General features: G+C 42.4%; 1 protein-coding gene across 1 annotated transcript; it reads left to right on the forward strand.

The window, feature by feature from the left end:
- Positions 1–53: 53 nt before the first annotated feature.
- Positions 54–27840, forward strand: TSPAN13 (tetraspanin 13). Its single transcript, XM_084792526.1, has 6 exons — positions 54–279; positions 18006–18173; positions 19221–19301; positions 20212–20325; positions 22473–22586; positions 26625–27840. The coding sequence occupies exons 1-6, from the start codon at positions 217–219 to the stop codon at positions 26697–26699; spliced, it is 615 nt and encodes a 204-aa protein (XP_084648652.1). The 5' UTR covers positions 54–216; the 3' UTR covers positions 26700–27840.

Raw genomic sequence — 27840 nt, forward strand, 5'->3', positions numbered from 1 at the left:
GGCGGCGGGGCGGGGCGCGCGATCGGCGGAGCTGCGGCCGCCGCAGGTTGCAGGGCAGAGCGGGTGGGAGCCGCTGCGGGCGCGGCACTGCACCCCGAGGGTGAACCCCGAACCCAGCCCCGGCCACAGTCCCTGGAGGCCAGGATCCAGCGGCTATCCGCCCAATTCTGCGGAGGACGCCTCAACTCTGAGGCGCCCGCTTGCCCACGCGCCACGATGGTGTGCGGGGGCTTCTCGTGCTCCAAGAACTGCCTGTGCGCTCTCAACCTGCTATACACCGTGAGTAGCCCGCGCCCGGTGGCACCTACCCGGGCCTCCGGCCTCCTCATCGCCCGAGTGGCCGTCTGTGCCCCATCCCGCGCCCCTTGCGGGCTTCCCACGTCCCAGCCTCGCCCGCATCCCCCGCCGGGGACCCCAAGCTCTCTTGTCGCAGTATCCGCCTGTCCTTCATTGTGGTGCTCGCCCCTTGCCAGGGTCTCTGCAGCCCTTCACCTTTGCATCCTTTCCAACGATCCGGTCCCTCCCGACTCTCCCACCCCAATCCTTCCAGCAGCATGCTCCCGGCTCCATCTGGAGCGTGTTCAGAGGCTGGAGAGCCGGGCTTAGAGGACAGTTTTGCGGGATAGGATGGCCTGGAATGGGCCAGGCGGCCTGTGGATGGCGCGCTTCTTGCTCAGCTCTAAGAGCTGTCCTTTGAATGGAAGCCATCGAGCGGGTTCACAGGATATCCGTGGCTTCCGAAGTTTGTTTTGTGCTTACATAAAGTCTCTTTGTTGACGTTCCTGCAACTTGATGCTTTTCCCATGCGGTCTTCCTCCCTCTTTATCGATATTCTAACTCCATTTTAGGCGAAGTACTTCAATGTATAATCTTCCACCAAAGTCATTTAGTTTTGTTTTTTAACCCCTGCTTATCAGCATATGTCGTGTTTTTTTTTTTTTAAATGCCTGCCAGTTTCAACATTGATAGCTCGCTTTGGTTTTTGAGGCATAATTCTGGCTGAACAGGAGGAAGACAAGATGTCGTTTATTGCAAACCTTCTACACCCCAGCCTTTTCATTTGTCACTTGTTATTTGTCTGTAGCAAGTAGAGTTGCCTAAATTTTATAACGATAAAGGCAAAAAAATGGCTTTAATAAGTTTTCATAGCTGGTAGTCGGTGAGTCTGGACTGGAAACAAGCTGTGGAATCTAGGCCTTTCCACAAGCTGCCTCTACTGCGTAGAAGAAACTTCCTTTGGTCATTTTGCTCCATCGCAGACTTGCTCTCTTCTATAAATACACCTGGTGCTTGCAGCACCCACCCTGAAAACAAACCCAGCTCCACTGCCTTAGCAGAGCCAGGCCATCTGGGCCAACTTAGGTTACATCTATGGACAAGAGAGGCCGCTTGTAGATAGACAAGCAGACACACCAGGTCATTTTACCCTTTTTTTTTTCTTTTAATGTATGTCTGAACATGATGGCAGGCCAGAAATAGACATTGATGGCGTATGCTTTTTCTGGCTAGTTCTTAGGAATCCAGTCAACATGTTCGCAAATGGTACACTTGGAAAATTTCGGGAACACTCAGTGATACAGCTCCTTGTGAAGGGAGATGCATGTCAAGTTGCATCTCAAAATTCACCTGTCAGATGTGAGGCATGCTTACCACACTGCTTACTAAGTAAATTCCCATCCGTTCTTGAGCCGTTTTTCTCTGATTAGCATGAATGATCGGTTAGAACGTCACATTCTATTTTGTACCTCGACTTCCCCTCCCTCAAAGATTCAGTCACCTGTTTCCCTGATTCTCCATCGTATAGTGTTTGCTTACACACAGTACAGTGGCTGCCTCTCTGCTGCTTCGCCTGTCTGATTACACCAATGTGCAACGTATATGTTTTATAAAAACAGGACGCTTTTTTTTTCAAATCAAGTAATATTGCTTTCAAGATTAATGTTATTTCTAGCTGTATCTGCAGCATGGCACGAACGCCTGGAGAAAGAAAAGTTGACCCTAAAGGGATATGCTAATATTATTTAATATCTGTCCTAAACTACTGACCTTTAAAGTATTTTATTGATTTTTATCAGATATGTCGTAAAGCCTAGTTAATTGGAAATTCATGGGACTATACATATGGCTAGCCTTTTAAAGTCCTAGACTGTTTTGGACAAAGGAACATTTCTTAAAATATGTTATTAACTAAACATTGTCCCCTAAGCATTGCAAATAGGTTATAAGATAGTAAATGTGTCTGTGTAAAGGAGGTGAATGAAACATAAGGTTGGACTAGATTTTTAACATTTAGTTAAACATAAACATCTGTGTCTTCCCTGATCTCTTTTTCCACATTTTAAGATGAAGAGAAAAATGCGATTTCTGGCAGAGTTGAACTTGGGGACTAGGGGGTCCTTTTTAAAAGACAGGAGTAAAAAGATCCTTCGTAGGTTCTACGCTGGCCCTGGTAACCTGTCTCCAAGTTGTGCTCAGTGCTGCAGGATTAGCTATGAGGTCATTTCTGAGAGGGCCAGATTAGAAGCATGATTGCTTGTGGGAGTTGCAGGTTGAAAGGAGGGTGCCGCGTTAGCCGTCACTGCTGTTGTTCTGAACCATTTCCTGAGGGAACTTCGGACTCTCAGCTAAGCTGTGTGCATCTCCAAATGCTCTAATGATGTCACTATGAGCAGGGCCCTAAAACAAGTTGGGAGGAACTACCCTGATTTGTCTTGGGGATCCAGTGACCCTATGGTGGTTAATGGTCGCTTTTTGTTCTTTTCTGCCATGCTTCTTTTAACTGAGGAGATCGCCAGGACCGGGGTAACCTGGGGTTACTGTAATGTCCGTAAACAATGTCTAAGTGTAGGGGAGAAGAGGAAGCCCAGTCGGTGTTGGGTGTTGTAAGCGTGAGAGCCCCGTGCTTCAGAACTTCCTGTATTTAAAGATGACGAGGTGCTTTAGTCAACAGTGTTGGTTGTGTGCCTTCTGTGTGATGACATTGGCCTCAGCCTGGAAATGCAGTAGGAAACCAAACAGGGCTCTACAGTAAGTCTGTCTTGATGAGGCTGTGCTTCATTTACCGCGCAGGATCTCGAGGACTGTGTCCTGCCAGGAAGCTTTTGGACATCTTGCGCTCTACTGAAGTCCATGGGAAATTAATACACATTGAATGAATACACACAGAAGGCACCTCTCGCCCTGTATGACGGGTCTAGTTACACACAATAACGTTTAGCACTGAATAAACTCTTTCTGAGTTAGGAATAAGGAAGGGGAGTTTGAATTGAGGAGATGAAGAAATAGTTTGGGAGTCTCTTTCATATCTTCAGGACACAAACCTAAATTAAAATTAGTTTGGGAAATGCATTACTTATTATTTTGAGCCAGGGTATTGCCCAGCCTGGCTTTGAGCTCACTGTGGAGCCACGGCTGCCCTCAACCTTGGAATCTCCCTGCCTCAGCTTCTTTTCTCTTTCAGTTATTTAGCAGTTTATTGAAATGGTTAACCAAACATGAAAGTTCCTATTAATATAGAATTCCAAACTTTTAAGGGTAAAAGGATAAGTTTACTTTCAGATAGGAAACAGAGTTATCATACTATCTGGAGTTCAAATAACCCTACTGGTAGCATTTAAAAAAAAACTGTCTCCAGGTTTCACAGCAAGAGCTAGAGAAGGCTTCAGATATTTAGCCTCGATGGCAGCAATGCAGATTTCCCAGCGAAAACTGGCGTTTCAGAGTCCTCTCTACCTGAAGTTCCCGATGCTTCGTTTTTGGCAAGTAATCTCAAAAACCCTCACTCTAGCGCGTCCTATATTCAAAACCACTCACACAGCTCCCTAAGTGGCAAGGTGACAGAAACCTACTCCCATGCTCTGTGATGTGACATAGTTTTACAGTACTGTTTATTTATTTATTTATGTGTATGTATGTGTATTTATATGCAAACACGTCTGGGTACCATGTAATTGCTTAGTGCCAGAAGTAGCATATGGGTGGTTGGGAGGCATCATGTTGGGTGCTGGGAATTGAACCTGGATCCTGTGCAGGAGCAACAAGTGTCTTCAACCACCAGGTCATCTCTTCAGCCTCTGAAAATGTTTTAATTGGAAACGTTTTGATAAATGTTGAAAAACCATTTTAAAAAAATATACAGTTATTTATGGGATAATTGTAAGAAATGAAGTAACTATATCAAAATGTGTAACATTTTGAAATTTCTTTATTTGTTCTGGCACTAGCAACTAATGCCAGGGCTTTTACCCATGCCGAGCACATGTTCCCGCAGTGACTTATATTCCTAGCCCTGCATTTTGAAAGTTTATGATATGTTGTCTGTGCTTAACTACAAAAGAGAATTTAACTTTAAGAAAAGTATTTGAGTAGATGATTTGTAAAATGGAATCAAATAGGAAAATATGACCAAAAAATGGTTTTACTGTGCCCTGCTGTGCTGAAAGGAGGCAAAGAAAGGACCATGGCAAGTGGAGTTTGACCCTCTGAACCCAGATGGTGGAGGAGAGAAAGGACTCCTCCAAGTTGTCCTCTTACCTTTACGCGTATGTTGTGATGTGTATTCCTCCCCAGTACACACAGATACATAAATTAATAAAAATCAAAAGAAAATTGCAGCCGGTGTGGTGACACACGCCTTTAATTCCAGCACTCGGGAGCCAGAGACAGGCGGATCTCTGTGAGTTTGATGCCAGCCTGGTCTACAAAGCGAGTCCAGGACAGCGAAGGCTACACAGAGAGACCCTGTCTTGACAGACTTAAAAATAAAAAAGGTTGCACTGCCGTCTTCTGTGTGGTGGCTCATTCTAATTAGCACATGGGAGGCTAAGGGAAGAGAAGGGCCACAGGTATGAGCACAGCTTTAGCTGTGTAGAGAGACCGTTTCTTATCCCCAGCCCAAACAAAAAAGAGAATTGCATGGCCAGTCTACATATATATGGATGGTATCATTAATAATCATTTTTTTATTTAAACTCTAGGCATGCTTTGGTATATAATATAAATGGTTTAATAAATATGAGGGTTAAGTTCAGAAAATAGCTTGTAAAGTTAAAAACAGAAATTTCAGAAGTTATAGTTGTGTGTGTGTGTGTGTGTGTGTGTGTGTGTGTGTGTGTGTTCGTATTCATTCTTCTGAAATCTTCCCAGGTTTTTCTCTTTGTCTTAATTTGAGAGTCGTGACTGTTTGTTTAGCTCAGGTTGGCCTTGAACTTGCTATCTTCCTGCTTCAGCCTCCCAATGCCAGGACTGCCGGCATCCCTTCTCGTGCCTGCCTAGTTCTTTTACTTTTTTCTTGGCAACTAGCCCATTTTACAGTTTTGCCTTCTAGGTCAGTGCTTCTCAACCTTTCTAGTGCTGCAACCCTTTAATACAGTTCCTCATTTTTGTGGTGACCCCAACCATAAGATTATTTTTGTTGCTACTTCATAGCTGTAGTTTTGCTACTGTTATGAATCACAATGCAAACAGCTGTGTTTTGCAGTGGTCTTACGTTGTTGAACACACAAAGGGGTCTCGACCCACAGGTTGAGAACAGCTGCTCTACATCTTCGCTTGTTTTGAAAAGAGTTCTCAAAAATTATGTTGATTTCTACCATTCTGAAACATAAGTTATGGCTGATTTTTTTTTCATGTCTAAAATAAGAATGCTGGGTAAGGAGGAGCCTGAGGCCCTGAGCTCCGCCCCTGGGATCACCTTGGAAGGAGAGACCCGATTCCTGCCAGCTGTCTGTCTGCCATATGTGCACGATGATGTGTGTGTACTACACTCACCACAAGGAATGAATACATAAATAGATAGGTGTAATTAAAAACAAAATTGGAGTATATTTTATAATAGAATGAAAAAAATACGTCGTTAACTGATAGAAAAATGTCACTGGATTTCTTCAGAAACTCATCTTTTCCAACTCTACCCCTAAACCAAACAGCACGATTTGTTTGTTTGTTTTTGACCTGCAGTCTCTTCTTTTGAAAATTGATGATAATCGTATTCCTCCCTCATAGAATTGTGGTTAAGAGGAAATAGTTTAATGTGTATAAAACACTTAGATGTACTGCAGAAATAGAACGAAGACCCTATAGCTTCAAGTATGAAGTGAATTACTTGAAATTTTTGAATTATAAACCTGGGTGTTATAGTCAGAGATTTTCAAGGCTTTGGGATTTTGACATATACCTGTTGCCATTGAGTCAACTTGCTCCAGGAAAGAAGGGTTCATATCCACAAATAAAGACAATTGTCTTTTACCTGTAAGAAAACAATGACTGGGGTGGGATGCGGACACACACCTTTACTCCCAGCATTCGGGATACAGAGGCAGGAGGATAGAGTGAGTTTGAGGCCAACCTGTTCTACAGAGTTCCAGGATAGCCAGGGCTACACAGAGAAACCCTGTCTTAACAAAACAGAAAAGGAAGGAAGGATGGAAAGTAGAAAGGAAGGGTAATGGCTGAGATGTGTTGATTATAAACATAGAAATATAATTTTTATATTAAAAAATAAAATGTGTGCATGTTGTGCTAGATATCAAATCCAGTGCCTCATGTATGCAAGGCAAGTTCTACCAACTAAGCTATACCCCCAGGTCCTGGATTTTAGATTTAGCTGTATAATTTTTAAGTCCAAATCTGGATATTGTATTGGGTAAGGAAATCTCTTTATTGAAATTGCTTTTGAGTGGTTGCATTTAACATTTTTCAAAGTTATGATTATTTAAAAACTGTTCTAGTTTATTTTGCTTTGTTCTCTTCCTTTTCTTTTCTTTTCTTTTCTTTTCTTTTATTCATTTTTCTTTTCTTTTCAGGACAAAGTCTCACTATGTAACCTTGGCTGACCTAGAACTCACTATATAGACCAGGCTGGCCTCAAACTCATAGAGATGCTCTTGTCCTGGGACAGGTGCTGGGATTAAAGGCATGCGCCACCATGCCCACCCTCATTTTGTTTTTGGACCAGCGTCTTGCTGTGTAGCTTGAGCTGTTCAAATATAATTTCTTGCTTCTGCTACTCCTGTGCTGGTTTATAGGTACGTGCCACCATACCTGGCTCGCCAAATTACGTTGATATTTTGAGGTGTGATTAGATGTGTGCATTAGATACGTGTAGTAATAGCTCTATTAGTCAAACCACTAAAGCTACACTTGGTCCTTGACGCCCACCACTGAGAAGTTCCTACGTTAGAGGGAAGCAAAGTTGATTTATCCATTACATTGCAAAGACAAGATGAACTCAGAGGAGTCAAGTGTGGGTGCTGGGAGAGGGTATACGTAAGTGCGTTACTGGTGTGTGGCCTTGGGGACTTTGGAGACACTTAGTCTGCAGCTACCTTTAGTCTGTTTGGCTCTACTTATGTTGCTTACCCACAGAATTCTGTTCTTGAGGAGGAGGTTTTTTTCCAGGTACTTTGGGCTTACACACAGAGGATGCTAGGAAGACAACATTGATCCTTCAATTATAAGGACATGGGACTTCACGCATAGGTTACCAGTCATTGTAACAATCTAGTTTTATGAAGTTTCTGAGAAAGGGAAGTATACTTCTTTTGCAGTATTCTGGTTAGTGATGTCAAGATTCCTGGCTGTCAGCCAGCGAGACGTGGAAATCAGAACCAAGCGAGTGGGAGATTTTCTTTTTCTCGAGCCCTTCTATTTCCTAACTAGTGGTGTCCTCGGAGTGAAGTAGATTAGAGATGTGCATGCAGAGGCACGGCGGGGACGAACAAGGTTACTGGGGTGACTGAAGCTTGGGGTGGAATGTTTTCAGCCAAAGGGAAGGAAACAATTCCCAGCCTGTTCTAAGGGTTAGGGCCAAGACAACTTCTGGTGGATTGAAAATAAGGTTCTTGAGAAAGAGGTGAGTAGCACATGATTCATGGTTGTGACCCTGGCTGGCCTGACGGTGCTATGTATGGTGGTTGGACTAAAACTCACAGAGCTCTGCCCGTGATTGCCTCCTAGGTGCTGGGGTTGAAGATGTGCACCAGTGCACCAAGCCGGCTGGCCGACAGGCCTTCCTTCTTTCCTTTGTACTTATTTGTTTTATTTAATGTGTATGTGTATGTGCCTGGCTGTGTGTATGTGTACCACGTGTGTGCAGGAGCCTGTGGAGGCCAGAAGACGGTGTCTCATCCCATACAGTAGAGTTCTGCAGGTTGGGAGCCAGCCTGTGGGTGTTAGGAATCAAACCTGGCTCCCCTAGAAGAACAAGTGCCTTTAACCAGTGAGCCATATCTCCAGCCCCTAGCTTTTGTTATTTTTTTTATTATTATTTTAAATTTTAATTTATGTTTATTTTAGGTATGTTTATCTAGGTATTTTGCCTGCACGTATGTCTGTGTACCATGTGCATGCCTGGTATCTGAGGAAGTCAGATGAGGGCATCAGGTTCTTTACAACTGGATTTACAAATGATTCTGATCTTTCATGTGGGTACTGGGAACCAAATCTGGGTCCTTTCTACAAGACCGGTGAGTTTCCTTAACCACTGAGCCATCTCTCCAGCCCCCTCTTCCCCCATCCCCGCCCCCCTTTTGAGATACAGCTTTGCTATGTAACCCTGCCTGACTTGGAATTCAATATGCAGACCAGGCTGACATCAAGTATCAGGTGCCTGCCTTGCCACTATCTTCCAGGGGCTGGGATTACATGCGCATACATACTCGTTTTGTCCTTGAATGGCATGGATATTTGGTGAATATAATTTTATGTATTCTTTATATATACAAAGAATAATCTGGAACATGGTTGGACTGAGTTTCTTTCCCTTAAATGATGTCTAGATAGAAGAATAAGCTTTCCCCAGCCCACCGAGGAGCAACAGAGAAAAGCCCTTCGCCCAGCAGTTTGCACTGGCCACCTCTTCTGCTCTAAGCGTTTAGCCTGGTGGCTGGAACATAAAATCAATGTATGCATTGACTGCAGGGCACCTGAAGTGTATAGAGCTCCTCTAAGGAAGTTAAAGATGGCTGCAGCTGGGGAGTGGGAGTAAATGACTTACCTCCAGACCATCACATTTTGTGTTTTAACACCCTAGGAGTACAGACTTAAAACAAGAAAGGAAGGATGCCACCACGGGAATGACCTAATCCTCCTGGCTTCGAAAAGCTTAAACATCCTATTAGTGTTTATGGTGGTTTGAGTGAGAATGACCCCCATAGGCACATATATTTGAATACTTGGTCCCCAGTTTGTGGAACTGTTTGGGAAGGCTTAGGAGGTGTGGCCTTGTTGGAGGAGGTGTGTCATTAGGGGTGAGTCTTGAGGTTCCAAAAACCCTGCCTGTTCCTAGTCAGCACACATAATCTTTCTCTCTGCCTGCTACCTGCTAATAGGCATGTAAACTCTCAGCTGCTGCTCCAGTGCCATGCTTGCCTGTCTGCTGTCATGTTTCCCACCATGATGCTCATGGATTTATCCTCTGACAGTGTAAGCCCTGGATAGACTCTTTTTTTTTTCTTTAAGTTGCGTTGGTCATAGTGTTTCTTTATGGAGATAAAAAAGTAACTATGTGTTACTTTTGTTACTATGTTACTTTTGTTGCCATACTCTGTTGCTATAACACTATAACAGACTGTATAGTTAGTTAAGAAAAAAATACTCCTTACAGTTTCTGTAGGACGAAAGGTCCAAAATCAAGAGGCTGACACTTGACTACATCATCACATAGAGAAAAGTCTCACATGGCACAGAGTGCACAGCCCAGGGCCCTTCCTGGTTACATAAGCTTTGAATGCATCATTGAGGCCCAACCTGCAGGACCACATCGCACCGGATGCCTTCTAAAAACCCTGTTTTCAATTAGGTCACTGAGCTGGCCCCTGTGCTGTCCTGTGCCTTAGCTGAAAATGGCTGTGTCCCTTCATGGTGCCCTGGTGGCATCACTGTTTCCCTCCCTGGGGATTTACCTCGGGGAAGCTGTGCTAGATTTGGACACTTTCATAATCTTGCTGTTGTGTGCCTTTTCCATCATAGCTCTTTTAACTCCCCTTTAAAGCTCTTTTTATATATCAAGTTTTCTTTGTTTTAAAGAGAAAACAGGAAAGGCTGGTGCTTCCTGCTCATAACAACACCCCTCTCCAGGAGTTAACAGAGCCATAATCTGTTTTTTTATCAGCCTTTTGCCTCCCAGAGGAAGGAAACTATTTGTCATGGGTCTAAATTTACGTTTATTACAATTGCTTTCATGAGAAAACTGTTATTATTCTTGAACAAAAGAATCTTCGCAGTTGCTTTGTCTACCGAGGCATAGTGACAGACTTAGACTTTTTAATTATGCAGCTAGGATTATTTTCATTTGAATCTGTAATTTTTAGATTACTAACTTGGGACATGTAATCTCATTATCCTTAAAACTGTAAACCAATGGTAACATTTAATTATCACCGCTGAGAAATAAGTTGTCTCACTGCTATATTGAAAAGACTCTTTTTAGTAAAAGTTAAACAGTGATAATCCTATCTTAGAGGTACATTAAATATCTTTAAGTATTATTTCTAGCTTGAAAAATTAATTGAGAATATTTGGTGGGCTTCAGCTATATGTGACAAACACCAGTCACACGCAAGTGCATATTTGATTTTCAGATCATTTAAATTGAAGGACTTTGATTTGTTAGGTTTTGTTTTACTACTAGTTTTTAAAAATTTACTTTTATTTATATCTATATGTGTGTGTAAGTTTCTGAGTGTGGATTTGAACTCATTCATGTATGCATGTAGGGCCTATGGAATCAAGAAGAAGGCATTGGCTCCCTGGACCTACTTACTGTGAATTCCCAGGAAACTGAACCTGGGTCCTCTGCAAGAGCAGTATCGACTCCTAAGCCTCTTTTTTTTTTTTTTAAGATTTAATTTTTTTTTCACTTTATGTGTATGAGTGGCTTGCCTGCGTGTATGTACGTGCATCCACCTATGAAGTCCAAAAGAGGGTGTCGAGTCCCCTAGAACTGGGGATACAGATGGTTGTGAGCTCTTGTATGGGACCCAAACCTGGGTCCTCTGCCAGAGCAGCAGGTGCTCTGAGCTGCTGAGCTGTCTCTTCAGTCCCTGTTTTGGGTTTTAATCAGATAAGTTGATTAGTTCAAATAAGTTCACGTTCATGCAGTTTCACTGTTTGCCGCAATAGATGCAGAATTTGCTTTGCACCAGAGGATGGAATCTACATTTCTTTCCTTCTTTTTAACTTTTAGGAATATCCCTTACAAATGATCATCCGGACTTGTGTGTTTGTGCTGGTATGTGCCTGAGAGGCAGGAGGTGGGGCCTTGTTTCACATTTCAGATTTTGTTTCTTTCTCTTTGTGTTGGCAATCTAACTCAGTCCCTTAACGCACCAGGCAGGCACTGCCACTGAGCTGTCACCTCAACGGGAAGTACTTTCGCTAGACTGTGAGTGAAGAGGCTGTGGCCCTCAGGTGTACATCTCTTGTTTGCAAGCTTCCCTTTTTCCTCAGGGGAAGTGAAGTGTAGGAAGGAATGTCGAGTGCACTTGATGACTCACAGACGGGGGATCAGCAGAAACTATTTGAAAGATTAACAAAAATATCTTCCCTTAAGTTGCTAGGCTTAGGAGGTAGCGCTGAGGCTGGATGAGGCAGCGTGGTCTAACTTGTAAGGGAAAGCAAAGCAGAAGGCTTGAGTTGGTACGTATGTAAGAAAGTGCTACTAACATTTTATAGTTTACTAAATAGGCATTCCAAAGACACAGAAAAGAACGTGATAGAGTCCTGTGGACTTAGCAGCTGAATTGTACAGATTTATAAGATACATAGGTAGATCCTGCTATTGATGGAGGATGCAGAATACATCGGGACCCCTTTCAGAAGGATGGTTCTATTCACTGGGTGACAGCGCTAAGGATTAGGCCTCAACTGCACTCAGGACTTTGGGGAGGGGAAGTTGTGGAGGGTGAGGGTGGGGTAGGGAACAGGACTCAGGTGAAGGCTGGCTCCACAGAACAGCTCTGGGTTTTGTTGAGTGTCCTTTATTGGGGGAATTTTGTGTGATTTCCTCTTATTCTTCAAAATTAATTTGTTTGGAGGGTGTTATTTTTCCTTCTGTGGAAAAAAAAATGTTTGCTTCTTTTGTTTGTTTGGCAGAATGGTTGGAGTACAGGCTGCACTCAAAGCTGTTCTTTAGCTGAGGATCTTAGCTCCTGATCTGTCTGCTTCTGTATCTGACATCCTGGGATCCTGAGTGTGCGGTACTACACCCATGCTCTCGCTTTAGTCTATGTGTCTCCTTCTGATCTCGATTTTTAAGCTAGTTTTTTGAAATTACATTTATTTATTGTGTAGAGGCCCTTGCGCCACTACTCACATATGTGGAGGTCAAAGGACAACTTGCGGCCCTCTGTTCTCTCCTTCCACTATGGGTTTGAACTCGGGTTGTGCTGGTCTTTACTCACCGGCAGGTCTGCTGTACCTCTCCTTTCATTTGATTTTAAAGTCCATGTCTGTAATATATGACTTTTTGGTCATATATAAATTTTTTTTAATCATTTTAGGTTTTTTTGGGGGGGGGCGGGGCTGCCCTGGAATTCATTATGTAGACCAGGCTAGTTTTGAACTCACAGAGCTCTCCCTGCCTATAGCTTCTGAGTACTGGAATTAAAGGCGTGTGCCACCATGCTCAGTCCTCCTTCGGCTTAAATATGCCATTCTTCACCTCACTCTGTTGTGTCAGGTTCTTAGGAGCCCTTCTACTGTTGTACCTTTTTCCTAGATTTCTTTTTTCTTAGGTGTTTTGGGAATTTCGATTGATAACAAAGCTTGTCATTTTAAAATCTGGGACTGGATTGGGTGTTGGGCTTTGGGCATGTCTCCTATGAGTCATTTTAGTTTGCTTCTCTGAGTTTCTCTTCCCTGCCTCTGTCATGACAGCTGGTGATCAGCTGTCATCTAAATCGTGTGGCATGCAGACTCCCGCGTGCATGGGGCGGGGGTAGATTCAGCGCCTAGGAGGCTTGACATTTCTTTTTCTCAGTTGACTTTTGAACATACCCAGAAATCTTTGCCATCTTCCCCAGTACTTTACCATGAGAAATTTTCTAGAGTCCCCAGCTGGAGGTTTCACTTCCCAATTCTGCATGGCCTAAAACCAAAGTCTCCATCAGACTCTGCTCTTATCAGCTCCCTTCCTCCTTAGGCTGCCCTCTGCCAGCTGGGTCAGGACCGGCGTTGGGGGTGGGGTGGGGCGCGGGACCTTTCAGTTCTTCTAGCTTTGGGTGCCTGTGGGATTTCCCATAGCTTTTTTGTGTGTGTGTGTGTTAAAATATTTTTCATTTGTTTAAAATATACTTGAGCAAGAAGAACTGCTGTTGATTTTTAATTAGTTAACCAGTTAATTTGCATATGTTTAGAATGTGGTATGAGTGTATGCAAGTGCCACTGTGCAAGGAGGATTTTTGAGAGGTGTTTTCTCCCTTCACCAGAACTCCCCGGGGAGTCTAGGGATTCAACTCAGGCTTGAGCGGCAAGTGCTGTTAACTGCTGAGCCATCTTCCCACACCCACCCTTGCCTCTAAAAAAATGTTTTAATTAGTTAGTTTTAAATATGTTTTGCTTTCATGTGTGTCTGTACACCACATCGGCATACTAGGTGGGCATTGGAGATCTCCTGGAACTGGAGTTACAGGTGGTTGTGATTTGTCACGTGGGTACCGAGAACCAAACCTGCATCCTCTGGAGTCCCAGCAGGTCCTCTGAATGGTTGGACCATCTCTCCATCTGTGTACTCTGTATTGTAAGTCTGGGTTGTTAATTTGTTACTTGTTATGTAGTCCGGGCTGGTCTTGAATTCTTAGAAAATTTCCTGCCTCAGCCTCCCAAGTGGCCAGCCATGCGCAGCCTGGAATAATTCATGAGAGTTCAGCCCTGCCTGTGGTAAGCCGAGTAGTGCCTGTCCTCAAAGACACTGCATGCTAATCTTGGATTCTGCACCTGGAATATGCTCTTTTCAGTCTGATCCCGCTACTCTGACGAGACAACCTTTCACAACCTGGCGGTTTCCTGTTTTTGACGAATTACTGCAAGTGTAGTAGCCTAAAACAACAGATTGTACTCCCCAGCAGATGTCAGAAGCCTGCAGCAGGGCTCAGCTTCGCTCTCCTGGGAAGGGGAGAGAGTTTCCTACCATCTCAGTCTGGCATTCCTTGGCATAGAACCTCTTCCTCTGCCTCCAATGCCGGCAGCACACCATCGCCGCACCTCTCAGGCTACACTCTGCTTCCCTCAGCAAAGTCCTTTTCGGACTCGCCTCCTCCTCCTGCCTCTTGCAAGGATTCTGGGATTTATTAAGTCTTATTCATATAATGCAGAATAATCCTATTTTCAGATTCTCAGTTTAATCCCAGCTTGAAAGTCCCTTTTGCCAATCTGATATGCACATATTGTGGACATTGGCCTTTGGAGCTGAGCGTCTGGTCAGAGAAAGTAGTTTGAGTCTGGGACGGACCTGGGAGTCAGGGGACACCTGCTCTCATAAAAGGGAATGCACTTTAATGTACTTTCTTTAGTGAGCCTATATTTTCTTTGCATTATTTGGCTTATTGCATTTATTTATTTATTTATTTATTTATTTATTTATTTATTTTCGAGACGGGATTTTTCCGTGTAGCCCTGACTGTCCTGGACTCACTTTGTAAACCAGGCTGGCTTCCAACTTACACAGATCTGTCTGCCTCCACCTCCCGAGTACTGGGATTAAAGGAGTGCACCATCATGCCCAACTTGTTTATTTATTTTTTTAAATTGTATTATACTGTGACATACTTTATAGAAACCTCTGACATAGCAGTTATTTCTCCTCTTGTGACCTTTCATTCATTTCTCTACTGACTTCTAGAGCAAAAGCTTATGAGCTCAATCCATCCTATGGTCTTTGTTAGAGTACACTAACAAAGAATGTTCATACACACACACACACACACACACACACACACACACACACACACATCCATTCATCCATAATTTTTTCTTTTGCTTTTTTTTTGAGACAGGTGTCTCTCTGTATATCCTGGTTGTCCTGGACTTGCTTTGTAGGCCAGGCTGCCCTCGAACTCACAGGGATCTACCTGCCTCTGCCTCTCAGAGAGCTTGGATTACAGGCATGTGCCACCGTGCCTGGCCACACATATATGTTTTAATTGTTTCAATGGCTGCCTCAGTGCAGATGTGTGGTATTTTAAATCTGTGAGCTCAGTACAAAATGGTATTTGTTTTAAGAGCTTGTTTTATTTTTATTAGTGTGTGTGTGTGTGTGTGTGTGTGTGCTTGCATGCACATGAGTGTGTACATACATGTATGTCACCTAGTGTGCACGTGTGGACCAGAGGACAGCTTTAGGGGATTCATTCTTACCTTCCCCTTGTTGAGGTAGTGTCTGTCTTGCTTCTGTTGCTGTGCAGTGGATTCCATGCCACTCGGCCTGAGTGCTTCCCGCTGATGCTCCTGTCTCCTTGTAGGAGTGCTGAGGTTGCAGACGATGCATTGGGCACTTGCTAGGTTCCAGGATCAGACCTGGATGGCAGGCTTGTGTGGCAAGTACTCTTACCTGCTGCCCCATATTCCTAGCCCAGAAGGATTTTTTTAAAATGTTAAATGAAATGCAGATTTGAGTCTTGTCTCATGGCTTTTCCTGAATTAGTAAACGAGTGTCCTACGCAGAACTTGATCTTAGCAGCTCGGGTGAGTCATCTGTGTTACCACCGACACAAGCAGTGGTCCCCAGTTGGTTGGTTGAATGCTAATCTAGATACTGCTTTAAGAGTACTTTGTAACTATAACCAGCGTTTACAGTCAGTTGATTAAGTGAATCAGACTACCCTCTATGGTGTGGGTAGGAAGCTTTTACATCCACTGCAGTTTTCCCAGATTCTGCCAAGTTTCCAGTATGCTGGACCCTGCGGATTCCTGCTTTGTTAATCCTAGTTGTGTGGGCCAGATTTTAAAAATCTCTCTAGTCTGAGCCTCATTTTCCTATGATAAATTGATATAGATACACACATTTTCTGTTGGTTCTGTTTCTTGAGACCCCTAACTGCTGCAGCTAGCTCCTCTGATGTGTGTACTTGGGAACTGTCTTCTGTGCCTGCATTAAGATACAGTGATGATACTAAGCCAGCAGAGGTGAGGCCCTTCCTCACACCTCCCTCAGGCTGCCTTTACTGGTTGTGAAAGGAAATGTGCTATGTTTGGGCATTACAGAGTCAGAAATAAGCTCACTTATGAAGGGACAGATGACTTTTTCTCAGCTCAGCACTGTGTAAAACTGCAAGGTGACTCTGAGGGGATGAAGGAACAGAGCTGACAAGAGCAGCTGAGGAAAGGAGACAGAACCCCAGAGAATGTTTTTGAATGCTAGGTGCAGTGTGGAGGTCACCAGGTCCCTGCCATCTGAAACTGGCTCTGTGGTCCTACCGATGGTTTCTTTTGTTTACACGGTTTTGGCTCTTTGACTATGACTCAAAAAAGAAAAAGTTTTGGGTAAAAATACAAATAGATGCAAAATGTTTAGCAGTTTTGTTTATATCTCTACATATGTAAATATCTTTTTAAAAAAACCAATACCTATCAAGTGTGTTTCGTTTTACATTAAACAATGACACATATGAGCAAGGGAAACATTCAAATAGTAATTTATCTATTTCTGGACCGAGTTTACCAGGCCTTTCGGCAATATGATGCTAGAAAGATGTAGTTTTGAATTTTGATTTTTCTCCAGGAAATTTACCCCAGGAGAGAGTTGACCACATGTACACTGAAGGCGCTCTGTTCTGTCCTCCAAACCCTCCTCCGCCCTTTCTCTGACACCTGATTAAGCCATCTATGTCTTCTATTGGTTAATTATAATCCCTACTGTGGTTTATCATTTATTTATTATTTAAAAGAAGAAGTAATTATAGCTTTGAGTTTTGCAAGACCTAACTTACACCCAGGTGTGCTAACTCCTCAGGTAGTGTTTAATAAGCCCATACATAAAACGACGGGAATATGACATGATTTCTTCTTGCTCAGCTGCCATTTCATTTTAAATAGCTGACCTCTCCTACACTAATTTTCATTGTGATGGTTTTAATGGTCCCTTGACCCTCTATATTTTGATGTACTTGATACTGATTACAATTAACCTCAACAATAGTTCTGGAAACAATTTTCAAGAGTTTTCCAGGGCTCAGGCTCTGATAAGCTTTCTAGGGTACATGGAGATTAGAACATAGGAGTACTTATGTTCAGATTGCTTCTGGAGATACAAACACGGGAACAGATTGTAGTACAAGGAAGAAAACAATAGCTTCATATGCAAGGAGCACAGCTTGCCAGGGGAGAAAGGATTGGCTCAGCCTTTTGGGGAGTAGGAAGGACAGAGGGGGCTGTGGGCCAACTGGGGTGTAAGGGAAAAGATAAGTAATTTTCATATGAACATACCGGAACGGTGGACCGAGATGTGTTGGTGCCTAGTTTTACATGCACTGTTTCCGGGCCAGCTCACAGTTGTTTGTGTATAGGCCTCGTTATCTAGACCATCTGAGACTGTGTGGTTGCTTTCTGGACTATTGCTAATCTTTTAAAAACAGCATAGTTGAGGAGTATATTATATTAATTAAAACAGTACTATCAAGTAAAACTTGTGTGTTTCAGTCGGCTTTCTTTAGCTATGGGTTTCACACTGATGGATTTAACCAAATGGATCAAAAATTGCCTCACAAGCCAAGATTTTTTTTCTCCTTCTTGTTATTATTCCCCTGACAACTGAGAGTAACATTGCATAGCCTTGGCATCACCTGGACTAGTCTAAGTCATACGAGGTGGTTTGAAGCTTAAAGGAGGATATTAGAAGTTATATACAAATGTGACAACTTTTTATATGAAACTTGAATATGGTGTGTGTGGCAGGTTCAAACTGAGTCCCTACAGATCCTGAGGGACTCTTGCCATTGTATAAGAGATAGTAAGATTTTAAATACCTGAACAGTGCTAGTATAATTGAACCTCTCCTCATCTCTCCACAGCTGGTCAGCCTGCTGCTTATTGGGATTGCTGCTTGGGGCATCGGCTTTGGACTGATCTCCAGTCTCCGCGTAGTGGGCGTGGTCATCGCCGTGGGCATCTTCCTGTTTCTGATTGCCTTGGTAGGGCTGATTGGAGCTGTAAAACACCATCAGGTGTTGCTATTTTTTGTATCCTTTTAAAAATCAGGACTTTCTTTTTTAAACCTCTATCAGGTGAAGTTCTCACTCATTATTGATTATGTTTCAGGGGCTGCTACTAACTTAATATTACCATTAGGGAATTCATTGCAAAGAAGCAACTTCTAGAAAGAGAATTTAGGAATATCTTTAAAGAAAAAGCCTTATGTTTAGTTATCCCCAGCCCTTCCTCATCACATCATAAAGTGTTGTGCACGTTGGACAGAGTTCTGATTTTCTTATGCAAATTCAGGATTAAGTTGAAACTCATTTGTGACTTCTGGCCTTTCCTAACATGTTAATCTTTGGTTGAGGATATAACAGTATATTCTGTAGTACTACTTTTCAGAAAGCTTATACATTTCTCTATATCTGGCTTTCTTTCTTTTTTTATTTTGCAGGTTTCAGAATTTGTATTTTATTTTGGATGTGGGTGTTTCCAAATATAATTATCTTTCTATCTCTGCCTCTCTGCCTCTCTTCCTCTTGCCCCCCGCCCCCCTTTCTGAGACAGGATCTCTGTAGACTAGACTGACACCAAGCTTGGGCAGTCCTCCTGTCTCTGCTTGTTAGGCCATGGGATTACAGGTGTCACTCACCATACCTGTAGTGTATAATTATTTATATTTTTAAAATGAATTTATTGTTATAGTATGTTAACAAAATAATAATTAAGTGCATCACTTTGAACTTCAGGTAACATTATTCTAGTTTATAGGTGAATGTCTTTGAGTGTACTTGAAAGTTATCTCAACACTCCTGCCTTATGCTTTTTCGGAGCATTTGCAATGTCCCTTGCAACAGGTAAAGGCACTTGCTGCCAAGTCTGAGGACTAGAGTTCAATCCTCAGTACCCATATGGTAGTAGAAGAGAGCTGACTCCTGAAAGTTGTCCTCTGCATGAACACCATGGCACATATGTGCCCTAATGCACATGCCTATATACTTATGTGTCATGCCTCCAGCTCCACACACACTCATACGTACAGTGAATAAATAAATGTAATAATAAAAAAGTCCTTAACTCGTTACTCTCAGTATATGATTATTCTCCTACTTGTATTTATTGTTCAGTTTTCGGTATCTTGTGCCTGCTTAGCTCTGAATCAGGAGCAACAGGTAAGTAAAGTTTTTGTTTGTTTGGTTGTTTGGTTGTTGGTTGGTTTTGAGACAGGGTCTCACTGTGTAACTCTGGCTGTCCTAGAACTCACTACATGGACCAGGTGGCCTCAGACTCACTGAGATCCACCTGCCTCTGCCACCTGAGTGTTTGTATCAAAGGCATGCACCACTATTCCCAGCTAAGTGAAGTTTTTATTTTATTCTACTTTATTATAGTATCACATAGCATGAATATAAAAAAAAAAAGGGAGAAATCTCTGGAGAATAAAACCATTTTTTCCTGTCAAGAGTGGCATTTTACCCTTTACCTAAATCTCTCTTAAGTGCTTAGTGGAAATGACTGCAGAGAAAGATGCCATCAGGGCTTGGCAGTTTGTACCCTTTAGGAAGACAACTCTCACTGGGTAAGAACTGCTATTGTTAAGAGATGTTTCAGCATGCAGGAGGCAGAGGCAGACGGATCTCTGAGTTCCAGGCCAGCCTGGTCTACAAAGGGAGTCCAGGACAGATAGGGCTGTTACACAGAGAAAGTCTGTTTCAGAAAAAAAAATATTTGCTGTCTTTCCCAGCTGCTGTACAGTGCATCAGAGTGTCTGTGGTTTCCTTTTTAGCAATTGCTCTTTCCAAACTCTTAATTTATATAGAAAACGTGGGTTTCTGTTTCGGAGCAGTTGAAACTTTGTATTGTTGCATTTATGCCTTTGAATCAAGTGCTGTTTTTAAATTGCTTTTAAAGGCCAGGACTTTTTCATTTGTTAGATAGAAATATTATGCTTTTGCAAAGTTGGAATAGTTTTATAGAGACTGCTGATTTCACATGTGCTCTACTGCTAGCTGCAGGCTCTCGCTGACTGTATTTTACATGGGGATGATACGTTTTAATGCATCTGCAAACTGCCCTTCTTAGGGTCAGCTGCTGGAGGTCGGCTGGAACAATACAGCAAGTGCTCGGAACGACATTCAAAGGAACTTGAACTGCTGTGGTTTCCGAAGCTTTAACCCAAATGACACCTGTCTGGCTGTAAGTCCAAACTATAAAAATTTTTCTTTAATATTTTAGTACAGTTTAAAATGATTAACATAGAAGAAGTGGCCCTTCCGATGTTGAATTGTATTTCAAAATTGTTTGACACATACCTCTATTATATTTTTCATATGTACTATTGACATTTATTCATCCATGTCCAGTGAGACACACCACATTTATTTATTTAGCCTGTAATTCTTTATCATTCACCTCTTTCCCTACAACAAGTTGTGAGAGAAATAATAGATCAGACTCAGAGAGGGAGGGAGCAAGAGAAAGCAGGGTCTATATTAAATTGGTTCTCTACACAACAACTCCACAGTGGAGGACACAGAAAACTACCCTTCTCTCTTTCCCTTCTTCCCCATCACAATTTCTCACTCATTCTCTTTGGAGCTGATGGACCAATGGGATTCATCCTCACGTTTCCCGCCAGATGGGACCACCCCAGTCTAACCCCAGTCTTGTGTAGACAGGCTCAGGGCTCGACTCATCTAAACAGTTAGTGTACGTTTCTACTTTGAGTCAACTCCTCTTAGCAACTCTCTGAGCCCTACCTAAGCTGGCCGTCTCTTCAACGAGGCCTCATTTGTGAAGTTATTTGTTTGCGTGGGTCTACATTGACTTTCTATTGTTGTATAATGGTACCACCAAACTCTGTGGCCTGAAATGGTCATCTGTTTATCATCACAATTTTCCATGGGAGTTCAGGTGCAGTTAGCTGAGTCCTCTACTCAAGTGTCTTAATTTCTTTTCCAGTGACAAAATACCTGCCGAGAGCAACTTCAGGGAGAAAGGGTTTATTTTAGCTTGTAGTTCCAGGTTACGTTCCATCATCGTGGGAAAGTCAGGTGCAGGAGCTCCAGGGAGCTAGTCACATCACATCCCCAGTCAGACGGAGAGAGCAGTGAGTGTATGCACACCTCTGTCCTGTTCACGTTCTCCCTGGCTTAGGGAGAATGGTCCCATCCACAATCAAGGTGGCTCTTCCCTCATCTTAAGATATTCATATTAACATATTCAATACAACCACCACACAGAGGCCTCTTAGGTGATTCTACATTTTGGTATGATGCTGAGAGTTAACAGTAACCATCGCACCAGAGTCTCACGGGGCTGAAATGAGGTGTCAGAGACTGAAATTCACCCAAGGCCTGGGGTCCTCCATCTTGCTCAGTCCTTGTTGGTAGACGTTGACTCATTGTGGATATAGAATTACAAGCCCTGCTTGTTTGGTGGCTGTCAGCCAGTGTCTCGGTCACCGTTAGTTCTATTGCTGTGAAGAGACGCATTACTAAGACAACTCTTATAAGAGAAATTAAATAATTGGGGGCTTGTTTACAGTTTCAGACATTACTAATTCCATTATCACAGAGGGGAGCAATATGGCATACAGGCATAGTGCTGGAAAAGCAGTTGAGTTACATTCTTATCTACAAGTGTCTGTCTGTCTGTCTGTCTGTCTGTCTGTCTGTCTCTCTCTCTCGTGTGTGTGTGTGTGTGTGTGTGTGTGTGTGTGTGTGTGTGAGAGAGAGAGAGAGAGAGAGAGAGAGAGAGAGAGAGAGAGAGAGAGAGAGAGAAAGACAGACAGACACAGACGCAGAGACAAATAGACACAGAGAAGGGGGGACAGACAGACAGACAGCGAGCTGGACTTAGCATGGGCTTTTGAAACCTCAAAGTCTACCCCCAGTGACACACTTACTCCAATAAGGCCACACCTCCTAATCCTTGTAATCCTTTCAAACAGTGCTACTCCCTGGAGACCAAGCATTTACACATACGAGGCTGTGGGGGCTGTTCTTACTCAGACCACCACAGCTGGGTGTCTCACTGATATCCCAAGTTAGCATGAGAATCTCTCTGTTGTGGTAGCATAAAATCTTAATAATGCGATCTGTATATCTACCAACCATTTTCACAGTTTCTGGAAGGGGGTGGATCGATCCTACAGAGCATGGACAGGAAATGACTGTCTTGGAAATTTTTCACACAATTTAAAATCCATACTCAAATTGCATGTAGCACACTAGACCTGAATTTTGTCTGTATATATATAGTTTTAGTTTTTATGTGTTTGGTTTTTTTTTTTTTTTTTGTAAATGTACTGTGAAGTAACAAGTCTTCTTTTATTGATACAGAGCTGTGCTAAAAGTACCCAGAAGTGCTCACCATGTGCTCCTATAATCGGGGAGTATGCTGGAGAGGTTTTGAGATTTGTTGGTGGCATTGGCCTCTTCTTCAGTTTTACAGAGGTATGTCTTCCTTACTTTGTCTTAAGGAGTTGTGTTTTATATGGCTAGAAGACACAGCATCATACTTTAGCAGAACATATGATACTTGAAAGGTATCAGTGCTCATATTCCTTGAGATGACTCACTGTAATGGTAGCACCCCCTAACTTGGAACGAGAACGTCTGACAAATCTAGCATGGACTTTGTGACCGGGTGACATTCTTGATCTGTTTGGCTCTGTGTACATTGTAATAAATGAAATAAGATTAAGGTGGCTTAGCTCTGGCTTTCCTCTCTGTCTAGAGTTACAACATAAGCTAGAGTTAAAATTTGCATTAAGGAGAACATTTATATTACTTAACAAATGTTAATATATAACACACACACCATGCATATGTGCATGGAAAGATTTAGTTTTAAGAATTGCCCCTGAGCCTGTGCATGCCATATCAATTAATGAAAGAAGATGCTACGGATTTGAAGGATAGGGAAGAGAAAAGGAAGAGAGAAATGCTGTGATGATATTACAATCTCAAAAAAAACAAAACAAAACAAAACAAAACAGTATAAAAGAAGTGTTACTCTCAACCTTAAAAAATGTTCCTCTGAAATCATCCCCCAGTTTTCTCTGTTGCCACCTTTTTAAAACCTGTAGGTAACTACTGTTATTTGTTTATGTTTATAGTACATTAATATATTTGAACTAATTAGTAAACTTTTATATATTTGTAAGCAAAACCAGAATGCTAACTCTGTATTCAGAATTAAACTCTCAATAGCTGTTAACATTTTTTAATGCTTCTGAGTTGGTAACAATGTATCAAGAAACCATTTTTTGTTTCTGAGCAGGGTCTTACAATCCAGCCCCTGCTGGTCTTAAATTTTCTCTCTCTTAGGCTCTCCGGTGCTAGTATTATAGGTGTGAGCCACCATGATGGTTTTAAAAATTCTGTTTAACTAAGAAAATTCCACGTGTATTATTTTATTTCATGAAAATAATTATATAACAACATAAAATGAATATACAAACATATTTATAAGCCACTTTTAAAAAGCTTATTTTTAATTATGAATGTGTGTGCATGTGTGTATGAGTGTGGATGTCTGTGGAGGAGGCCAGCAGACGGTGTCAGAACTTTTGGATCTGGTGGTGTAGATGCTTGTGAACCACTAGACATGGGAACCAAACTCCTGTTGCCTGCAAGAGTAGCAAGTCCTCCCTTAACTGCTGAGCAGTCTCTCTAGCATCTATAGACATTTATCTTTAGCAGAGATATTTGGGCTCGTTTTGCTTCTTGGCTGTATGCTGATCCAGTCCAGATGAATGACACAGGAGCGGAACCTGAAGCAGGGCCGGAAGATGTGTGCACCTACTATTTAACTGTGTCCTGGGGCCAAGTGATCTAACCTTGCTGTGTGCCTCACCCTCTAAAGGAGAATAACAGCAGCGGGCAGCTGCTTGCTTGTGCAGTGACTAACGGAGCCAGTGTATGTAAACCTTGGAATGCTCTGAGCACTCCTTCATACGTGGAGGGCCAGGGATGGTTTTGTAGCCATAGATTAATAATTAACATATGCTGTATTATGCCCTATTAGGAAACGAAAGTGGGACATTATTATTGATACATGAGATGTCCACATTGCACTTCTGTTTTAACCATATAACAGAAGAATATGGATCAAATAATTATTATAATAAAGTTTGGGGGGCAGGAGAGACGGCTCAGTGGTTAAGAGCACTGTCTGCTCTTCCAAAGGACCCGGGTTCAATCCCCAGCACCCACATGGCAGCTCACAACTGTCTGTAACTCCAGTTCCGAGGGATACCTACATACCAATGCACATAAAACTAAAATAAAAATATTTAAAAAAAATAATAAAGTTTGTATATATAGCTATAGAAGCATAGTTGACTACTTACAAGAGTAACGCATAGCCTTACAAAATTGCAAAAATTCTGTGTTTTATATAGTTAGAATTTAATAGATTATTTAATCTGTTGAACATTTCTTTTTTTAAAAATTGTATTTATTTACTTAGTGTGTGTGAGAATGTATATGTGTGTATGTGGTATGTGTGTACGTGTGTGTATGTGTGTATATGTGTATGTGGTGTGTATGTGGTGTGTGTGTATGTATGTGATGTGTGTATGTGTATGTGCTATATATATATGTGTATATGTGTGTGTATATGTGTATATGTGTGTATGTGGTGTGTATGTGGGGGTGAGTGTGTATGTGGTATGTATATGTGTGTATATGTGAGTGTATGTTTATTTGTGTGCACATGTGTGTATGTATTTGTGTGTGTCTATGTGTATGCAGTGTGTGTATGTGTGTGTATGCATGTGTGTGTATGTGTGTTTGTGTATTGGGGTAACATGCATGTGCTGTACTGTGTGTGTCGGGAACACAAGGGCCCTCTGGAATTGGTTCTCTTCTTCTACCATCTAGTTTCTGAAGACTGGACTCAGGTAATATGGCTTTTCAGTAAGTGCCTCCACCTTCCATGCCATCTCACCCCACCTTTAAAAAGTTAAATTTATTTACTTGGGTGTGGGTGCACCTGTGCCATATGCATATGTGGAGGCCAGAGGACAACTTGGGGGAGTCTGTTGGGTCCTAGGCATCACGTCAAGGAGCTCTCAGGTCAGGAGGCTTTGTAGCAAGTGTGTTTCGTACTGTGCCATCTTGCCAGCCTGACCACTTAATTTCCTTTTTTTATTTTTTTGTTTTTTCAAGGCAGGGTCTCTCTGTGTAGCCTTGGCTGTCCTGGAACTCTTTTTGTAGACCAAGCTGGCCTCGAACTCATAGAGATCCACCTGCCTCTGGCTCCAGAGTGCTGGGATTAAAGGTGTGTGCCACCATGCCCGGCTTAATTTCCTTTTAATATGCAAATATTTACCCAGCTAACTCTTGTGTGTGGACTGTCATTTCCCCTTGGGATACATTTCTAGGTGTAAAATACGACAGGTAGTGTAGGATAGTTTAGAGATTTTGGTAAACTGGGCTTGGTGGCACACACCTTTAATCAATAGTGCTTGGGAAGCAGGCTAGCCTGGTCCACATAATGAGAACCTGTCAAATAAACAAAACACCACCAAATAAAATTCTGTCTTCTGAGGAAAATATACCAACTTTTGATCTAATATCTAACTCTAGGTATTTTTGTCCTTAAAAATATTTGATGGAGCTGGAGGGCTAGCTCAGGGGTTAGTAGTGCCTGCTGCTTAGGGCATTATCACGGGGAGGAAGATTTCGGGTCACAACCCAAGTTCAGTTCCCAGCAACCAGGTCAGGTGGCTCCCAGCCACCTGTCACTCCGGCTCCTGGGGGACCCCGTGCCACTGGATTCTTGGGGCACTCCTACACATGTGCACAGACACATAGTTATAACCAAGAAGAATAAATGCAGAAAACATGCAGAGTTCGCAGTTGGCTGTCAACATGGAAAAGCCAAGTTTGTTACCCCAGCTTGGAACGCAGCTGCCTGCGTGGAACATGCAGCCCCTCTGCCTTCTTGCCTTGCAGCATACCTTATCTTTACCCTTTGCTTTGTCCACCTTGTCTCCTTCTTATCAGGACCACAGTGCCTGCACCTTTGAGCCTACCTCCATATCTCTCCTTAACATAACCACACCCCCAAGGCCCTTTTACCTCATAAAGAAACATTTGCAGGTTCTTGGCATCTTTGGGGAACAAGCATACAGTCGAGCATAATGTTTATATTTCCTTCCTTCTTTCTTTCTTTCTTTCTTTTTTTTTTTTTTTTTTTTTTTTCCCTGAAACAGGGTTTCTCTGTGTAGCCTCGGCTGTCCTGGACTCACTTTGTAGACCAGGCTGGCCTCAAACTTGCAGAGATCCACCTGCCTCTGCCTCCTAGAGTGCTGGGATCACAGGCGTGTGGCACTGCATCCAGCCATATTTCAGTTTTATTAGGGCCTGTCCTTTGATTTGCCTTTAGTCTCTTTGAACAAAGCCCGAGCAAAAAATAACTCAGGAGTTTCGATTAACTAAATCTATTCAAAGCCTGTTTTTTCCCCCCTCTTATAATTCCAGATCCTGGGTGTTTGGCTGACCTACAGATACCGAAACCAGAAAGACCCGCGTGCCAACCCAAGCGCTTTCCTCTGAGGAGAAAGCGAGGAGAAGCTTTCCTGTGTTGATCTTGTTCACTTTCTCAAATCTTAAGTTAAACTAATTTGCTCACTTGACAAAGGAAACAATATCTGAAAACTACATTATCAACAGTGGAATTTAATATTTTACTCTTACGTTTCTCTAAACGGTTTTTTGTTTCCATTGCTGAAAAAGCAATTTGAAATTCATGGTGTTCCCTGACCCTCAGTGGTCCCTGTAATCTACTGTTCTCGGTGTCTGGCACTGTCCACTGTGGCCTTTCTTAGCATTTTTACCTGCTGTAAACTGTGTATGGCACCCCTGGGTAGATGATATTGTAAACCCAAAACTTTATCTCACCAGGATAATTTATAGAGTGCTGTGTTGTACAGGCGGCTCCCACTGAAGACAGCTGATGTTACTGAAGCCAGAAAGGAAGAGTCCGTTGTGTTCCCTTATTGGGAGAAGTCTAAGGTCCCGATAGCTTTTGTCTTTTTAGGAAAGCTACACTGTAGTGAGAAGTGTTAACATAGAAATCATCATTAGCTCTAGTAGCCCTATCGTAATTGCATCCATGTGTTCTAGAAGAAATAGCTGTGTCTTTAGGAAACTGAAGTCTAGTTTTTGACTTTCATAGTCAAGGGCAAAGGGGATGCCATTTGAGAAGTGTTTCGGTGTATGACATTAATCTTTCAAAATGGGTTGAGTTTGAGGAAGATAGAGTATATAGTGACATAATCTGACATTCATTTTTAAAAAAGTAATTTGAAGTCCAAAACAACTTGCAGTCAATACATTGGCTGAGGCCCATGTAATAAAAAAGATAATTTGATTATGTTTAAAAAGAAACTTTTGTTTTGCTTTTTGAGACAGGGTTTCTTTGTGTAGCCTCGGCTGTCCTGGACTAACTTTGTAGACCAGGCTGGCCTTGAGCTCACAGGGATCCGCCTGCCTCTGCCTCCCAACTGCTGGGATTAAAGGCATGTGCCACCATTGCCTGTCAAAAAATAACTTTTAAATAACATTCCTTGGTATTGTGATAGCAAGTTGTCAAATCTAAACATATTTGAATGTACTACCTCCCATAAATTGAGAGAGAAATGGTATCTGTGGCTCTGTATGTATATTACATTAAAAATTAAAAGCTAGAAACCTT

This window comes from Acomys minous (genome assembly GCF_964271855.1).
Source record: "Acomys minous genome assembly, chromosome: 8".
Classification (NCBI taxonomy): Eukaryota; Metazoa; Chordata; class Mammalia; order Rodentia; family Muridae; genus Acomys; species Acomys minous.